At 44.6% G+C, this 16512-nt stretch overlaps 1 protein-coding gene across 1 annotated transcript; it reads left to right on the forward strand.

Moving 5' to 3' along the window:
• Positions 1 to 14457: 14457 nt before the first annotated feature.
• LOC138163580 (olfactory receptor 8J3-like) lies at positions 14458 to 15853 on the forward strand. The gene has a single exon (XM_069091026.1). The coding sequence runs from the start codon at positions 14906 to 14908 to the stop codon at positions 15851 to 15853; it is 948 nt and encodes a 315-aa protein (XP_068947127.1). The 5' UTR covers positions 14458 to 14905.
• Positions 15854 to 16512: the final 659 nt, after the last annotated feature.

The following is a 16512-nucleotide window of genomic DNA, read 5'->3' on the forward strand; positions in this document are numbered from 1 at the left end:
GAGGCCACTGTAGCCTCGGGAAGAGGACAGGATGGGAACAGGGCATAGTATCCCTGTATTTAGGCCGGAGGAGAAGGGGGTGATAGCGGCGCAACTTTATAAGCTCTGTGCAAAAAGGGGGGCAAAAATCCCCATTAAGATCTGTAGGGAGTTTATAGATAAGATCTGGGACATATGCCCTTGGGTCAGGCATGTCGGCATACAGGCCGATAGATGGAGAGTTGTGGGACAGCAGATGGCAGCTTTTGAGAGTGGCTGCCCTGGTTCGCTGACACCCACCGATTTTTCGGTCTTTAAGATAGTGGACGCGGCATTGAATCCTTCCCCGATTGCCGCTTCCCGGTCCTTGGCCACACAGGTAGGCTCCTCATTAGCCGGGTCAGATTCAGAGCCAGAAAAAGGGAAGAATAAGGAATTGAAGGACCCAGGGGGCTTCGGTCAATATCCATGGGAGGACTTAAGAGCTGTGGTAATGAATCAGGCGGCGGATAGTTCCGCTAGCGGTTCAGAAGGGGAAGATGAAGGTAAAAGGAGTGGGCGCCAAGATGGCGCCCAGGGATCGAGGGAGAGAAGAAGGACCCAGAAGGACACTCCCTCACGTTGGGAGAGGAGGGTGAGACGGGAGAACAAAGGGGAAACGGATGCAGGGGGCGTGTTCCCCACTTCCGCGCCCTTTACCTCCGCCTTGCCACCAAGCACCTCCTGTTTGCCAGGCAATTACTGTCCTGCCCCGTCTTTCGCTGCTAGTTCCGCATATGTCGCCCCTCCCTGCCCTCCGCCCCCGCCTCCTCATTATGAGAAAAGGCAAGAGGTGAATATCAGTGAGGGAGAGGGGTTAATAAGGCGGAGCCTCCGTATGGCGGCGGAGGCGGGCGCGGAGGTGGACTTCGCCTCTTGGGATGTCTATCCCATTTTGACTGATCCCCTTACGGGTCAGCGTACTCATTCTCCCATCCCATATAAGACACTGAAAGAGTTCAAAGAGGCGGTGACTAAGTATGGCCCTTCTTCACCTTATGTTAGGAGGCTACTTATGAACCTAGTGACCGCTCACCCCTGGACCCCGGGGGATTTTGACGAGCTAGCTATGTCCTGTCTAGACCCTGCTATGCATCTTGCCTTCCAGGCACAAGTAAAGAGGGAGGCCCGGCATTTGGCCCGACTTAGACCTGGGAGGCCCCCTCAAGACACTGAGCACTTAATTTGTGGCACTGGCCATTTTTCCAACCCGGCCGTGCAGGCAGCCTATGGGCAGTTAGAATTAGATGATGTCAAGGCCGCACACATAGCGGCCTGGGAGAAGGTTTCTGCCAAGGGTATGACAGGGGGCCCTAAATTAGTTGGCCTGAAACAAAGACCTGATCAGACCCCCCTTTCTTTTGTTAACCAAGTTCAGGAGACGGTCCATAGGACCCTAGGCAGCGGCCCTGGAATGCACATACTCATTAAGCAGTTGGTTAAGGAAGGCCTGCGCTCCAGGGAGGCAGCTGCGGTGGCATCCCTGCCATCGGAGGCCCCCTTGGAGGACGTCATAGACAAGTTAATGGACCTGCCCCCGGAAAATCCGATTGCACAGTTGGTTTGCACTGCCCAGGATAGGGACCGCCAGCTTGTACAGGCGCTGGAAAAATTGACAGTCTCGAATACAGAGAGGGAGCAGAGCCTCATAGCGGCTATACAACAACTCAGCTCGTCAGCCCAGAAAGGACCCAGCAAGCAGGCTTGTTTTCAATGTGGTCAATACGGCCATTATAAGGCCCAGTGCAAAGCCACCTCCAGAGGAAAACCTCCTAAGTGTTTTAACTGTGGACGCCTTGGCCACATAGCACGGTTTTGTCGCGCCAAAAACAAACAGGACAACGGACAAGCCCCTTTGGAGACCGGGGTCTCCCCCGGATCTCAACCGCAGGGAAACGGCGGGTGGAGGGGCCCAGCCGCAGGGCCCCTCCCCCATCCTCGTTAAGCGGCAATTATCCTCAGTTTGTAAGAGTCAGGGCCTCTCCTGGAAAACAACCCTCCATCTTTACACTTCCCCCTGGAGAGGCGATAACAGTCCCTGCCCAGTTGCCTTTCCACCCAGCTGTAGTGACCGGCCTAGAAGGCTCTCCTGACTTTGAGGTCCCCACCCAAGTAGCAGAGGATATGGAGGCAATGTTGACCCTGTTTAATCCACACTGCACCCCCGTCTCCATACGGGCTGATCAGATCATTGCTAAGGCGTTTCCCTTCGGCCCCTCATCCCAGCGTCCTTGCCAATTGAATTGGGCTCGTTCCATCACTTTGAACCGTCCCACTTTGATTATTCATGTTGAGAATTATCCGATCTTAGGGATCATTGATACGGGGGCTGATTGTTCAGTCATTAATTTGGATCAGTGGAGGAAAGAATGGCCATTGATGGTTGCATCCACGCCGGTCCAGGGAGTGGGGGGGAACAAGAGGGCTCAGAGATCGGCTCGTGCCCTCTCGTGGTCGGTGGATGATAATGCAGGCAGGTTCACTCCTTTGTGTCTCCCCGAGCTGCCTTATGCTCTGTGGGGGCGGGATGTCCTTGCGCAAATGCAACTCTCCTTAGTAACCCCGGACTGCTTGCCGGGAAATGGATTGGGACCACTCTCGATTTGAGCTTCGCCCCGAAACTGACCTGGATGAATAGCTGCCCGGTCTGGGTTGAGCAGTGGCCCCTTAAAGCCGAGAAGCTCACTGCTTTACAAGAAATTGTTGGCTCCCTTTTGCGGAATGATAGGATTGAACCCTCCTTTAGCCCATATAATACCCCAGTTTTTGTCATTAAGAAGAAATCAGGAAAATGGAGGATGCTTGTAGACCTCAGAGCTATAAATGCCTGTTTGCTCCCGATGGGCTCATTACAGCCTGGCTTGCCTATGCCCGTAGCTATCCCCCAAAATTGGCATATCGCAGTCATTGATATCCAGGACTGCTTTTACAGCATTCCCCTACACCCTGGGGACAGGGAGAGGTTTGCCTTTTCTGTACCCTCTATAAATTTCCAGGCTCCCTCTAAGAGGTTTCAGTTTAAGGTTCTGCCCCAAGGAATGGCTAATAGCCCTACCCTCTGCCAGTTCTATGTCGCCCAGATCTTGGAGCCAATTAGGGATCAATACAAAGAGTTCATAATTATCCATTACATGGATGATATTCTTGTTGCTGGCCCCACAGCTGGAGAGGTACAGGAATGCCTTTCCTTCATGATGCAGACATTGGCTCAACAGAATTTTGTTATAGCTCCCGAGAAGGTACAGAGGCACCCCCCCTATGAGTATTTGGGACACAGGATTACTGCTAGTGCTGTTCAAAGGACCTTGCCTCCTATCAAATTGAGGGCTTATAAGACCTTGAATGACTTCCAGAGGCTGGTTGGCGCCTTCCAATGGATTAGAGCCACAGCCCCCTTGCCTGCCAGTGTGATGCAACCTTTGTATGAGCTGCTCCGAGGAGACTCTTCGCTGAGTTCCCCCAGGAGTTGGACCCCAGAAGCGGTTCAGGCAGTCGAGGAGGTTCTGAAGAGGGCCCAGACCACCTTGACTCGTTACATTCCCGGCTCTCCAGTTTATTTCCAAGTACTGAGTGACAGCGGCCCACAGTGGGGCTGCCTGTTCCAAAAGCAGGGATGTCTAGAGTGGTTGTACCCAAAGGTGAGCAAGGTGTCCCTGGTGGATAAATGGGAGGCTTATTGCCTTTTTGCCCTTCAGGCTTTACATCGTTGTCGTTGCCTGTTTGGGTGCGACTTTGCCTTGAATTGCTCCATTTCCCCGGAGCTTGCCATGACTTTAGCCCAGGAGTCCCTGTCCTGGGCGACCCTTCTGACTTCGGTGAGGACTTGTAAGGTCTCTCGCCCTGCTTTGCTCCGTATGTTTGCCTCTTTGGAGCTGAGACCCCCTATACAGGTGGTGTCTGGCGTGCCCGTGCAGGGCCCTAATGTTTTTACTGATGCAACAAAGGACCGCCGCGCAGTAGTTCATGATCTGAGTGTTCCCCACACCTGGCTTTTCAATACTCCATACACATCCACTCAAAAGAATGAGCTGTTTGCTGTGCAACAAGCCCTTCGGCTATATGCTGATGTTCCCTTTAATTTGATTACAGACAGCCAATATTGCGCCCTCATGCTGCCCTGCCTCCCTTCCGCGTATATTTCTCCGTGCACTGCGGTCTTGAGGCTCCTTCAAGAGGTTCAGGAGCTACTTCATCTTAGGCGCCACCCTCTTTATGTGCTGCATGTTCGGTCGCACATTACTGCTGTGGGTCCCATTTACTCTGGGAATGCACAAGCGGACCAGGCCCTCCACGCAGTTAGCCTTTCCCCACCCTCTCTCCCCCCGAAAGATTCCCCTGCACAGTTGGCACATGCTAAGTTCCATATCTCAGCTCGGTCTCTTAGGGCTCTTTATGGTGTGCCGAAGAGCGAGGCCAGACTAATTGTCCGGTCATGTATTGTGTGTGCCCCCTTCCGCCCTCGCATTAAGGAGGACGCATTTAACCCCCGAAGTACTGCCCCCAATGAGCTTTGGCAAATGGATGTTACACATCTTGGCTCTAAGTTTATCCATGTTTGTGTTGATACCTTCTCATCTTTTGTCTTTGCTTCCCTGCAGCCTCGTGAGTCAACCAGGGCTGTTATTGCCCATCTCTATGAAATGATTTCTATCCTAGGAGTGCCATTAGCCTTAAAGACTGATAATGGCCCGGCATATACTTCCAAGGCTTTTGCCTTGTTCTGTACTGAATTTTCTATTCAACATGCTACAGGCCTCCCCTACAACCCTACCGGGCAAGCCCTTGTTGAACGGGCAAACCGTACACTTAAGACCGTCCTGTTTAAACAGAAAGGGGGAATATGCAGGTCGGTCACTCGTCAAGAGTTGGCCCAGGTTGTCTTTACCTTAAATTTCCTGCAAGTTAGAGATGACGGCACCACTGCCGCCATGAGGTTCTGGAGCACCTCCGGTGCGAACACCACCTCTTCTCCATTGACCCTCCCCGCACCTAGCCGGGCACTGCCCGGTTCCAGGGTAATGTGGCAGGATAAGGGGGGCCAATGGCACGGCCCTGTAAAAGTGGTTGGAAGAAGGCCCGGCCACCTTTCCTTTTTTCCAAATAATGACCCAACAGTGGTACAGCAATGGGTGCCCCTTCACAAAGTTAGGGATCTTGACTAAGGCACCACCCTCGACAGGTTGGGGGGTGAGGAGAATTCTTGTTCTTCTTGTCTTTCAGATTGTCGACTCACCCTCCTCATCTTGGGTCTCCTTGCTGAGAATGCCGTGACGGAATTACGCTGGGGACTGCTTTCCACCTTCCCGAGACCCATGCCTGTGACTTCTTCGGCACAAGTTTTTCCTCGTTTATTTACAGTTAACAACACCCTTAAGCTCCCTGTTCTGCACCTTAACAACGACACTAGGCCGGTGGAAAGTAACAGGACAATATCACTTAATGGGACGTTATGTTTTCAAATCACACCCACAGTCGATCCGGAACTGTCACCATGTGTCGGGCTGTTTCCTCAAGAGGCTGTGTGGTCTGACCGCCTCAACTTTATAAGCAAGAGGGTGAACGGCTCCCTATTGAGAGGACTTTGGCCGGCCCGCACAATGATTAGAGCGAAGGATAACAGTGGTCTCCTTTGTGGAGAGGGCGGAGGGGAGTGGCGGCCCCAGCCCAGTGCCCAGCCTCGCTGTCGGCCCTCCCGCCACAAGGATTTTTGGCCCTGGACGGAGTGCCAGTCACCCGCAGCTGTCCCTGTGCACCCGTTTTTTACCTTTTCCCCTCCCATCCCTTCTGGTAATGTTACTGCGGGTGTGGCAACCAACTGGACTTGCCAAGATGCTAAACCTCTTATGTCCACTGTTACCTCTGATATAAACTCGCGTCATCTTCATTATGAAGATCCTGGGGTCACTGCAAACCCTTTTGATTTGTGGTTGCTCTGTGGGGAGGGGGGCGCTTGTTTGGATTTGCGCCCCATGGCCATGCTGTTGGGCGGGGTCATGGGGTGGGGAAATGGTACATGGACAGAACTGGACCCCTTCGATTTTAATGTGTCAAGGCCAGTCAAGCACATACAGATACCACCCACGCCTGTCTGTGTTTGGCAACCCTTTCTGTTTTTGGTTTCCAATCGGACAGGACACAATGAGTCTCTTCTCCAATGTAAGAATGACTGCTTTTATTCTTCCTGCTGGAATGCTCAAGCGTTCCCATTGGCAGTTGTCCTCTGCCTCCCACGGTGGGTTCCCTGGCCACTTAACATTACCAACTCTGCTGTGCAGTTAAGGCCCAAAAGAGACTTCGGCATTTCTGCTGCCATTATTGCCGCCATTGCTGTTGCTGCCGCTGCCGCTGCTGCAGCAGCTGCCAGTTTGGCTTATGCTGTGCCGGCTGCAACGGCGGTCGCCAATCTGAGCGCCTCCGTTACCATGGCCTTGACAGCCCAAGAGGGAATAAATGGGCATCTGTATACCGGAATGATGCTTCTGAATCAGAGGGTGGACCTGATTCAGGAGGAGGTTGATGTCCTCTGGGAGGTAGCCCAAGTTGGATGTACTCTGCGTATGCCTGGTTTATGTGTTACTCCCGTTTTGTATAAGAACTTTACTAGAGCAGCTAACCTGTCCCGTCAACTTTCCGCTCTCCTCCTAGGCAATTGGTCCGCCGAATACGAACAACAGATAAGACAATTAAGACTGGCTATTGCATCGGTGAATTCCACCTCTGTCGATCCTGCCGTTCTTTCCGGACTGTCTAGGTGGCTGCATGATGTTACATCCTGGTTCTCACAGTGGGGAGGCTTAACCTCTTCCACCGTGGTGCTTGTTCTTGTGATTATTTTGCTTTTGTATTGTGTTTGCAAGCTACGGCGCCGTCAGGATGGCTACATGCTTCTGACCCAACAGGCCCTTTTTACCCTCCAAGAGGGGGGAGATCCTCAGGTATGGTTCCAGGCCATGGAGGACGTGTGACACCTGGGGTAAGACGGGGGTGACTCCATGACGGGCAACTCCTCCCTCCTCAGCCGCCTAAGACAGGACCCAGGGTGTCGGTGTCCTACGACGGGTAAGGTTCGAGTGAATCGGAGGTGACCTAAGCCAGAGGCCCCCGCACCGCACGTCAGAGTCCTTGGGACAGGACCCCTGAGTGGTAATTGGATTTTTCCGTGGTCTTTCGGGCAAGAAGCATGGTCACCTGTGTCGCCTGTAGCGAGAAGCTTAGCAGCCTACACTGCCAATAGCTGCTGAAGGCTATTGATTCTTTTGACATATAGGATTACAGTTTGCTTTAAAGAAAAAGGGGGAGTTGATGGGGGAGGGGGAGGGGTTTATGGGCGGTGCCATGGTTGCTTTGAATGAATATGTATAAGCTTGATGGGGTGATCACCATATAAGGCCATAAATGTAAGACTGTGATATGATTGGCTCGGATTCGCTATATATTTTCTCGTGTGAGAGAGCTCGCTCTCTCTCTCCGCCATGTAACTGCTGAAGAATAAACCACCCCGCTTCACTCCTCCGCCTTTTGTCTGGTGTTTTTTCCCCGTGAGGGGCCGGTGACGACCGAAGACCCGGGATGGGTAAGTAAGAGGGCCGTAGGGCTAGTCGTCTAGATCTGTTGTAAGGGTAAACGCCCGCAACAGGTGTTCTGTGGGGGTGTTCTTCTTGGAGACAAGAAGCCGGAGACATCCGAAGACCGGGTATAAGGTAAGACAAGGCCGGAGCTGGGAAGAGCCCAGCACGCACCCTAATCAGTGTTTCAATAATCTCACTTCTTGGACTGAAATAAGGCTTCAGTTGTTGAATTCTTACAAGGTAGACCTGTACCCCAATACCTTTCCTTGCTTTCAAAGTCCCCTCCCCCCACTTTGACCATTCCCTCTTTCCCCACATTCATCTTCCTTTCTTGTCCCCTCTTCTTGTTTCCCATCTCTTACCTTTGTCCTTGCATTTCAAGACCCCGTAGACCACAACATATGGTTCTGTTACTGGGAAACTGTGTAATCTCAAGCCCCTCATGCCATGGGTCAATTCTTTTCAATTCCCCAAAAGTCACCCTTTGGTTGTTTTTTTTTTTTAATTGGAAACAAATTCTGTTTCTCTAATGACTTTAAAAAGAAATGTCCTGTGTTCTTTTACAACACAGCTTGGCCTCAGTATCACCTGAAGAAAAAAAGACTATAGTCATTTTTTTGGGTCTTTTCAACACAATATTCTCTTACAGCTAGATTTATACTGTTGCTGAGAAGGGAAATGGATGGAAATACCCTACATAATGGCCTTCATTGAACTCTCTTGGGACCCCACTCGCAGAAGAGATTGTAAGATACTCATAGCTCCAGTCACCGCAGAAAAAGGGGAATGGATACCAACTTGATATTTTAGCTGATCCACTTCTTGTGGTCCCCAAGACTTCAGCCCCACCCTCTTCCCTGTCTCAATTCCCATACCCTCCCCTATTCCCTTCTGCTCCCCTCTCTGGAGCTGCCTCTCTCCCATGTTTTCTGGCTTTTGCCACTTCTGCCCCACCCCTTCCTGCTTTCCACACTGCCTATTACTGCTTTCCAAGATACAACCCTCCTTGGCCACTCCCTCTTTCTTCTCAGTCCCTTTCCTTTCTCCTCTGTTCCCCCCTTCTGATTTCTGGTCTGTTACCTGCTATGTCCTCCTCTCGTTCCTCCCCCTAAGAGTGCCAACCAGGCCATGCTCCCAAACCCTGCTCCCATAGCAGTCTCAGCAGCAACCATTCCTCTGACTCCTTCCCCCCTTCCAGTGCCAGCAGATCTTTCCCCTTGCCTTGCAGTCCAATACAGATTGGCCCTCACTCCCTCAGAAAAAGTGGGACTTTTTCTCTCTCCTGTCCTCCACTATGCCTTTAGGGTTTTGTCCATGGAGTGCATTTCTCAGTGGGACAACTAGAGTCTATGTCCCTTTGTTCATTTCAGACCTCACTCAGGTTAAAGAGAAACTAGGTTGATATTCTGAAGATCCTAGAGAATTTTCTCAGGGCTTTAGGTATGTGTGTCTTCAATTCTAGCTTTTTTTAGGGAGACTTGAATATCCTCTTCTCTACTTGTTATACCATTGAGGAAAAGAGAATCTGGCAACAGGCCCAGAAATTTGGGGACCATTTGGCTAACTCTGACCACATAAAGTATCCCCTTGGAATGGAGATTGTTTCACTAGTGACCTAGTATGGGATAGTAGCAACATGGTCATTTCTGGAATCTCTATCCCATCCCACTAATACATCCATACTTAAATAGAAATCTTCCCTGCATCAACAATACATCAACATAGTGACCTTCATTATGTTAATTATTTCTCATTTGTCCTGCTAAATTTGTTGTTGGTAAGTGATTGATGCAGAAGTTATACTACTTGAGTCATGTGACTATGGACAATGAGATGTACCTTTGAAATTAGGAGAATATCAAACAGATTCTTAATTTAAAATACTAATTTACTAAATGATGATAAAGTTCAAAGAGAGAAGTTGGAGGGGGCAATGCAGGAAGGAAGGGGAAGTTAAAACAGTAGTGGGAATAAATGAGAAACATTGAGGGTGAGACTAGGTGGAACTGATTCTAGGAAAGGGAGCAGTGGCCCATTGGATCAAATTTTTCTATGTGTTAAAAATATTTCCAGGCAATATTCCACTTGAACAAAAATATTTGTACAAATAATAAAGCTAATTCCCAAACTCTTTTCACTTGGGGAGCAGGATGATGAAAAGAGACCATAGTAATGAGTCCCTAATATTCCCTTGTTCCCCTGGGGAAGGCTCTGTATATTGGAGATATTATTTTTCTGATTTATATGAGAGGAGACATGTAATTTATTACAAATTAGGGGGCTCTGGATGCTTCAAGAACAAGCAAAAATCCTGGCAAAATTAATGCGGCTGAGCCATATGAGCTCAGGGAAAAAGGTAGGTTGCACTATCTCACTGTACTTGTTTTATATTGTCAAAGAATAATCTGATCACTGTAAAAGTAGCCTTGGATGAGCTAAGAATGCTAGCATTATGTTGCATTAAAAATCATCACTTTTAAGATCTAGGTTGTTTTTTTCTGTCTCCATGGTGCTTGGTTAAGGGCTCAAATTCCTTTTCTAGAAAGTAAGTTTTGAGCTTAAAATAGAAAAAAAAGGAACTGAATGTTTATTATTTTTATCTTGAGCTCTTTTTTTTCCAACTCTGTACAGATTTCCTTCAATACATCTGCAACTCTTGTTCAAGCTCTTGGAGAGCTGTCTGGGATATTGAGAAGTTAACCAACTCAAGATGGATCACAGAGCTAATCAGAGGTAGAAAAGGACCAAGTAGTGAGGAATTCTTAGCTTTGTGCAAGCTTGTTTAATAGTCACAGCAGGATTTCCTGAATCTGATGGCATTGTGTTTCACAAATGACATCAGAATGAAGTGAAATAAGGAAATAGCAATTCTTGACTACCTGGGTAAATGGCAGAGTACCATGCCCCTGGGGCAGTGTGACAGCACAGTAGATAGCATGCCTGTCCAGGAATCAGGAAGACTCATCTCCCTTAATTCAAATCTGGCCTCATATTTACTCACTGGTGTGAATCTGAGCAAGTCACTTAACCCTGTTTCCCTAAGTTTCCTCATCTGTATAATGAGCTAGAAAAAGAAATGCCAAATCACTGCATTATTTTTACCAAGTAAACCACAATTGGGACCACAAAGAGTCAGACACAATAGAAAACTGACCAAACAACAACTACTATAGCCCAGGGAATCTCATAATTTGCATTGGGTTAAAGAAAGTTATATTTGATAGTTAAGGGGAAGAATTTTGAATCTCAATTACATTTTCCCTGGGAAGTTGACATAATGGTATTGCATTCTTTGAGTACAACTAGTGTGATACATGTTCAGACAGTCCTAATGAGGAGGGACAGGTAAAGAGTGATCTGACAAGCAGGAAAAATGAAAGCTGAATATAATTAAAAGGAATACACTTGATACCAGAGTATTGAGTATGGATTTGGAAACAATGAACAATCCAAATAAAGCACTTTCAGAGGTGAAAACAGTCATGATGCTTGAGCAAAGTTGTTGACTATAAATTATCTGTGTTGAAGGAATACTTCCAATGAAGTTTCCTTAGAGGTTAAAAATGCCTCCAGGAGTATACAGTACTATAAAAATTTTTGTGGTAGGCATTGTATATAGGGATTCTGGAAAGTGGAATCCTAAGGAGCTTACTTTTAATGTTATGATGGCAAAAGGCTTGAATTTTCTGGCATGCTTGTGTGAACTAGGTAAATTTGGGCAAAGACTTACAGTGTCCCATAGGTATAAGACATAATGGTTTAATGGAATTTGTGGTAATTGTTCTCCCATTCCCTTCATAACTCTTGCTTGGTAGAGTGAGAATATTCCATAACATTATTAGACTTATCTCAGACTGGATCAATGTGACCTACTAAGAGAAGAAGAAAAGACCATGTAAAAAAGATGAGAAAAATATGAGAACTATACTTACTGTTTAGGGATTTGGGTTCCAGAGGGAGGATGACAATCTCTGTTCTTCCAAGCACGATGCATAAAGAAAATGTGGTAAGAGGACTAGTCCCCCAAAAGAGACAGAATTTCACAACTAAGAAGGCCACTTAAATGAGACTGAGGAATAATATTAGAAGTATTGAGAAGTGATGATACCCTATTGTATCAGAGGAAAGGAGAAATTAGGAATTCTCAGCTTTGATCTGGCTTGATAAGGATATTTTCTTGGGTCTTAATATCTTTTTGAATTTCTGCTGGTATGTCAGTGTCATATCCTGCTGCCTCTATGGGTTACCCATCATAATCATTCCCATCAGTCATTGCCATGAAGATGTTTTTGGATGATCATTAGTCTTCTAAGTTGTTCATGATGCCAAAATCTGAAATAGTTTTAGAAAGAAATTTGTTAACTCATTTTTAGAGGTGTACAAGCCACTAAGGAGATATGTTTCCCTCTCATCCAGATTCTGGAAGGTTTCCATCATACAGATTTAAATGATACCCACAGATGAACCACATATATCCAGTTGGACACTTGTACTGAGAGGTCAACTTGTAAGCAAAGTAGATTGAGATCGATATGAATAAGTGTCAACATTCCATAAAATTTTGGAAAGGCAAAACACAAAAGAACACAAAACACAAGCTTGGGTGGATCCAAACAAACCTGTTTGTGGAGACCTTGCATGATGTTTTGTGTGGATCCAGGATCTGGGGGAACCCCAAATTCCCTGCACCCTTCTCCAGTATTCCTAGAATGTTCCTTTAGTCCACAGACATTCTGGGTGAAAACCACACAAAGTTGGATTTAAACAATAAAATAACTAATATGTTTCCCAAACAATATAGTATTTCCCCCACATAGTTAACTTCATGTGTAACTCTACCACTGTTTTTAATTGCTCTTGTGATCATAGTCATAATGTTGGACAGCTCAAGTCAATGGACCTTGAAATCTGCAGACTAAAACCTATCTCACCATTTTGACGTATTGAATGTTTCACTGTTAGAAACTCACTAAAATGGTAGGTTTAGCCATTACCTTAAATGAATCTGGGTTTTTTCCAAGGAGGAAAAGGATACTGATTATCAGGTATGAGAGTCTCCTAAGAAGAAAGATTACATAATAAAAGGTATGTGTTTATCATGACCACACTCCCAAGGTATACTTTGTTAGAATTGGTGCTCCACCTTGTACTTTTCATGGAGATGGAATCAGCAGTGTGCAAGGAAATGTTTCATATATTGATGTCAAAAAGTGAATATGTAAAATTTTAAATTTAATCTGCATTATTAATATTTTCTCTATTAGTTACATGAGTCTAATTTAGACAGTCAATAAAATGACAAATTAAACTATTATATTTATTGGTTTCCTAAGTGTATAAATTCTCACACTGAAAATCTTTCCTGTAGCTCCCTCGATGTAATCTATGTGTTTGTACTCTCAACTTTTGATCAGAGTTGAACTCCTAGGGGCTAGGCAGAATCAATCCTTCAACATGAGACTCTGGTGGAACTTGAACCTAGGACCTTTGATTGTATCATCATTATTATTATTTTTGCTATGAGTATATTGTGCCCAGAGGAACTTGGAAAAGCCAAAATTTTCAAATATCCTCCAAATGTCAGACATTTGGTATTTATCAATGAAAGATGGATCCTTAAAACAATAAAGCCTCTGAAATATGCCTGAGCTAATCTCTTTCATGATCATTTTAGTTTCAATATTGCCTAAGCCACTGAGGAAAACTTAAGAGAGTCACAGTCATGCCTTTACAATGCCTTCTGGAAAAATGGACTCAAAGTACTGTTACACCACAACCCCAACTGAGATATTTTAGCTTTTTTTCTATAGTCATTCATTTACACAGGCTCAGAATGTACTCTCCTCTCATAATCAATTGTGTGGATACAGAATTTTCAATGTGTTTCAACTAAATCCTCTACTTGAAGAACTCAGCTATGGTAATCTGTTGGCATTCACAAATAGGTCATTTCAGTTTAGAAATTTTTTAAAATATAGTTTTGCTTTAATTTTTATCAAAATTTTCTTTTTTTCTTCTACTTCTATTGTTCTTATTTCTGCTTTGATGAATTGAGCAGAACCAGAAACATCTTTCTTTTTTGATATTTCTTTAAATTTTTGAAAGCAGATGCTTTATCCCAATCTATTCCAAACCTTCCTTCCTCTAGGTTAATACTTTCTACTTTCTTCACCTAATATTTACATGGTAAAGTTTCAAGTGTTCTTCACATCAAAAACATTCTCTAATTTGTTAATATGCTTCCTAAAATATTGTGCCTGGAAATGAAACAAATCTGAGGTTTGATCAGAGCAACTGAGATTGGGACTCTTGATCCAATTCATTCTAAACATAAAGCTTCCATTAATTGTCTAATATTTTACTTACTTTTGGAGGTATTTCCATAATTACTATGAACTTACATCAAGCATGAATTTATTGAAGTCCCCACATGTTTTTCCCCCATGGCAATTATTTTTTTTTTGACAAATAGCATCATTAGAGCTGAAAACTATGATGGGTTTCCTCAGAAGAGAGAGAATTGTTAGTCAGTTGATCAATAAAGAGTCGTTAAGAGCCTTCTATGAGTCAAGATCTTTGCTAATTTCTGAATAGATATATGCTCAAATAAGGGAGACAATATGAAAACCACCATATACCACATGGTATAGATAGGATAAATTGTGGATTTTCAACAAAAGGTGGGTATTGAAATTAAGAGAGATTGGGGAAAATACTTCCTGTAAAATTACTGTACAATTTAAGTACTATATCTCAGAAGTGTCTACTGACCATTTTCTATTTTCTTAGCACAGTTCTACTATGTGTGAGGGGTACCAAGGAACATATAAGTTTTCAATCTATACAACTATATTTTCTTAATTCACATATCAAATAATTAAATCTGGAAGACACCTTACATTATTTTCTCATCTAGTTAGCTAGCTGTTGGTGGACAGGCTCTACTCAATATTCAGTTGAAGATTAACCTTCATTATTAACTTTTCCCACTATCATTAAGTCTAGACATTTAACAACACAATTAATCAAGCCTTAATTTATGGTATTTGTTAATATCAAGGTGTAAATTCTTACATTGAAATTTTACCCATCAGTTCTTTGAACCTATCTCTGTAATTCAGGAATCTGATAACTGATCTCATCAAACCTAATATTGGCTTTTGCAAACAGTTAACAAACAAACAAACACAAACAACAACAACAAAAACTTAATCCCAGGATACAGCAGTTTACTTGAGATGTAAGATCAAGAAAAAATCATCCTTGGCTTTCTAAACTACTTTTCCATTTATTCCCATAGCAGATGAAACCGATCAAAAATGGTTCCAGGAAACCTCTCCCATGTGACCACATTCATTCTCATCGGAGTCTCAGAGCGTCCAGAGCTTCAGGTTCCCCTCTTTTTCATCTTCTCAGCAATCTATGGAGTGACAGTAACTGGAAATGTGGGAATCATCACACTCACTAGTATAGATTCTCAACTTCAAACTCCCATGTATTTTTTCCTTAGACACTTGGCTATCATCAATCTTGGCAATTCCACTGTCATTGCTCCCCAGATGCTGGTCAACTTCTTGGCAGAGAAGAAAACCATTTCCTACTATGGATGTGCAACCCAGCATGGAGGCTTCTTAGTCTTCATTGTTGCTGAGATTTTCATGCTGGCTGTCATGGCCTATGATCGATACGTGGCTATCTGCAATCCCCTATTGTACATGGTTGTGGTGTCACGGAAGGTTTGCATCCTACTTGTTGTCCTTACATACATTTATAGCTTCTCAACAGCAGTGACAGTCACTTCTTGTGTTTTCTCCATGTCCTACTGTTCTTCGAATGTCATTAATCATTTTTACTGTGATAATGTCCCTTTGTTAGTTTTATCTTGCTCTAGTATCCATATGCCAGAAACAGTAGTCTATATCTCTTCAGCTACCAATCTCTTTTTTTCCATGACAATTGTTCTAGTGTCCTACTTCCACATCATCTTGGCCATCCTGAGGATACGTTCAGCAGAAGGGAGAAAGAAAGCCTTCTCCACCTGTGCTTCCCACATGATAGCTGTCACTGTTTTCTATGGGACCCTCCTTTTCATGTATCTGCAGCCCCAGTCAAACCATTCCTTAGATACCGATAAAATGGCTTCAGTGTTTTACACACTAGTAATCCCCATGCTGAATCCTATGATCTATAGCCTCAGGAACAAGGATGTGAAGGAGGCTATGAAGAAAGTCCTCACTAACCCTTGCCAAACTTTTAGAAACATGTGATTCGACAAATATTTAAGTAAACCTAGAGGTTCACAATTCATGGTTGGAGTTATAGGAATGTGATGGGGAAAGAGAGTAATTTGCCAGGAATAGAAGACAACCAGGCAGTGATAAATCAATTAAATACAAAGAAAAGATGCCATAATAAAATGTCATGGAACAGAAATGAAAGCAGAGATCTAGTAGCCCACAAGTAAGAATGGTCAAGAGTCTAGAAGAAAGGATGTATGGAAGCAGGTTAGGAGGGGAAAAAATTACCTTGGGGGGAGAATCACAAAAGAGTCTAGTATGAAGGAAAATCAGACCAAATGTGGAAACCAGAGGATGGGGTACTGAGAAGTTCATCTTTCTTAATTTCCTGGGAATCCTTTTCCATCCTTCTGAGTATGAGTGGTTATAGGATTGTGCAGCAGTACAAGTAGAAGAAATGGGGTTATAAATGTTTTTTCGTAGGAGGACTTGTGTTTCAGAAATCTGCTTAAATGCACATGATTATTGATTTTTTTTCATTTTTTTGAATCATCTAATGATACTCTAGTTTCATTTAAGCCTCTGTTTTTATGACCTGAAATGTAAATGCCATTGTAATATACTTCAGTTAGTCAATAAGTATTTATTAAGCACCTACTATGTGCTAACCACTGTACTAAAATTTTAGG

This window comes from Petaurus breviceps, unplaced genomic scaffold (genome assembly GCF_028583685.1).
Source record: "Petaurus breviceps papuanus isolate PSGF00001 unplaced genomic scaffold, PetGlider_PUasm1.0 188, whole genome shotgun sequence".
Taxonomy (NCBI): domain Eukaryota; kingdom Metazoa; phylum Chordata; class Mammalia; order Diprotodontia; family Petauridae; genus Petaurus; species Petaurus breviceps.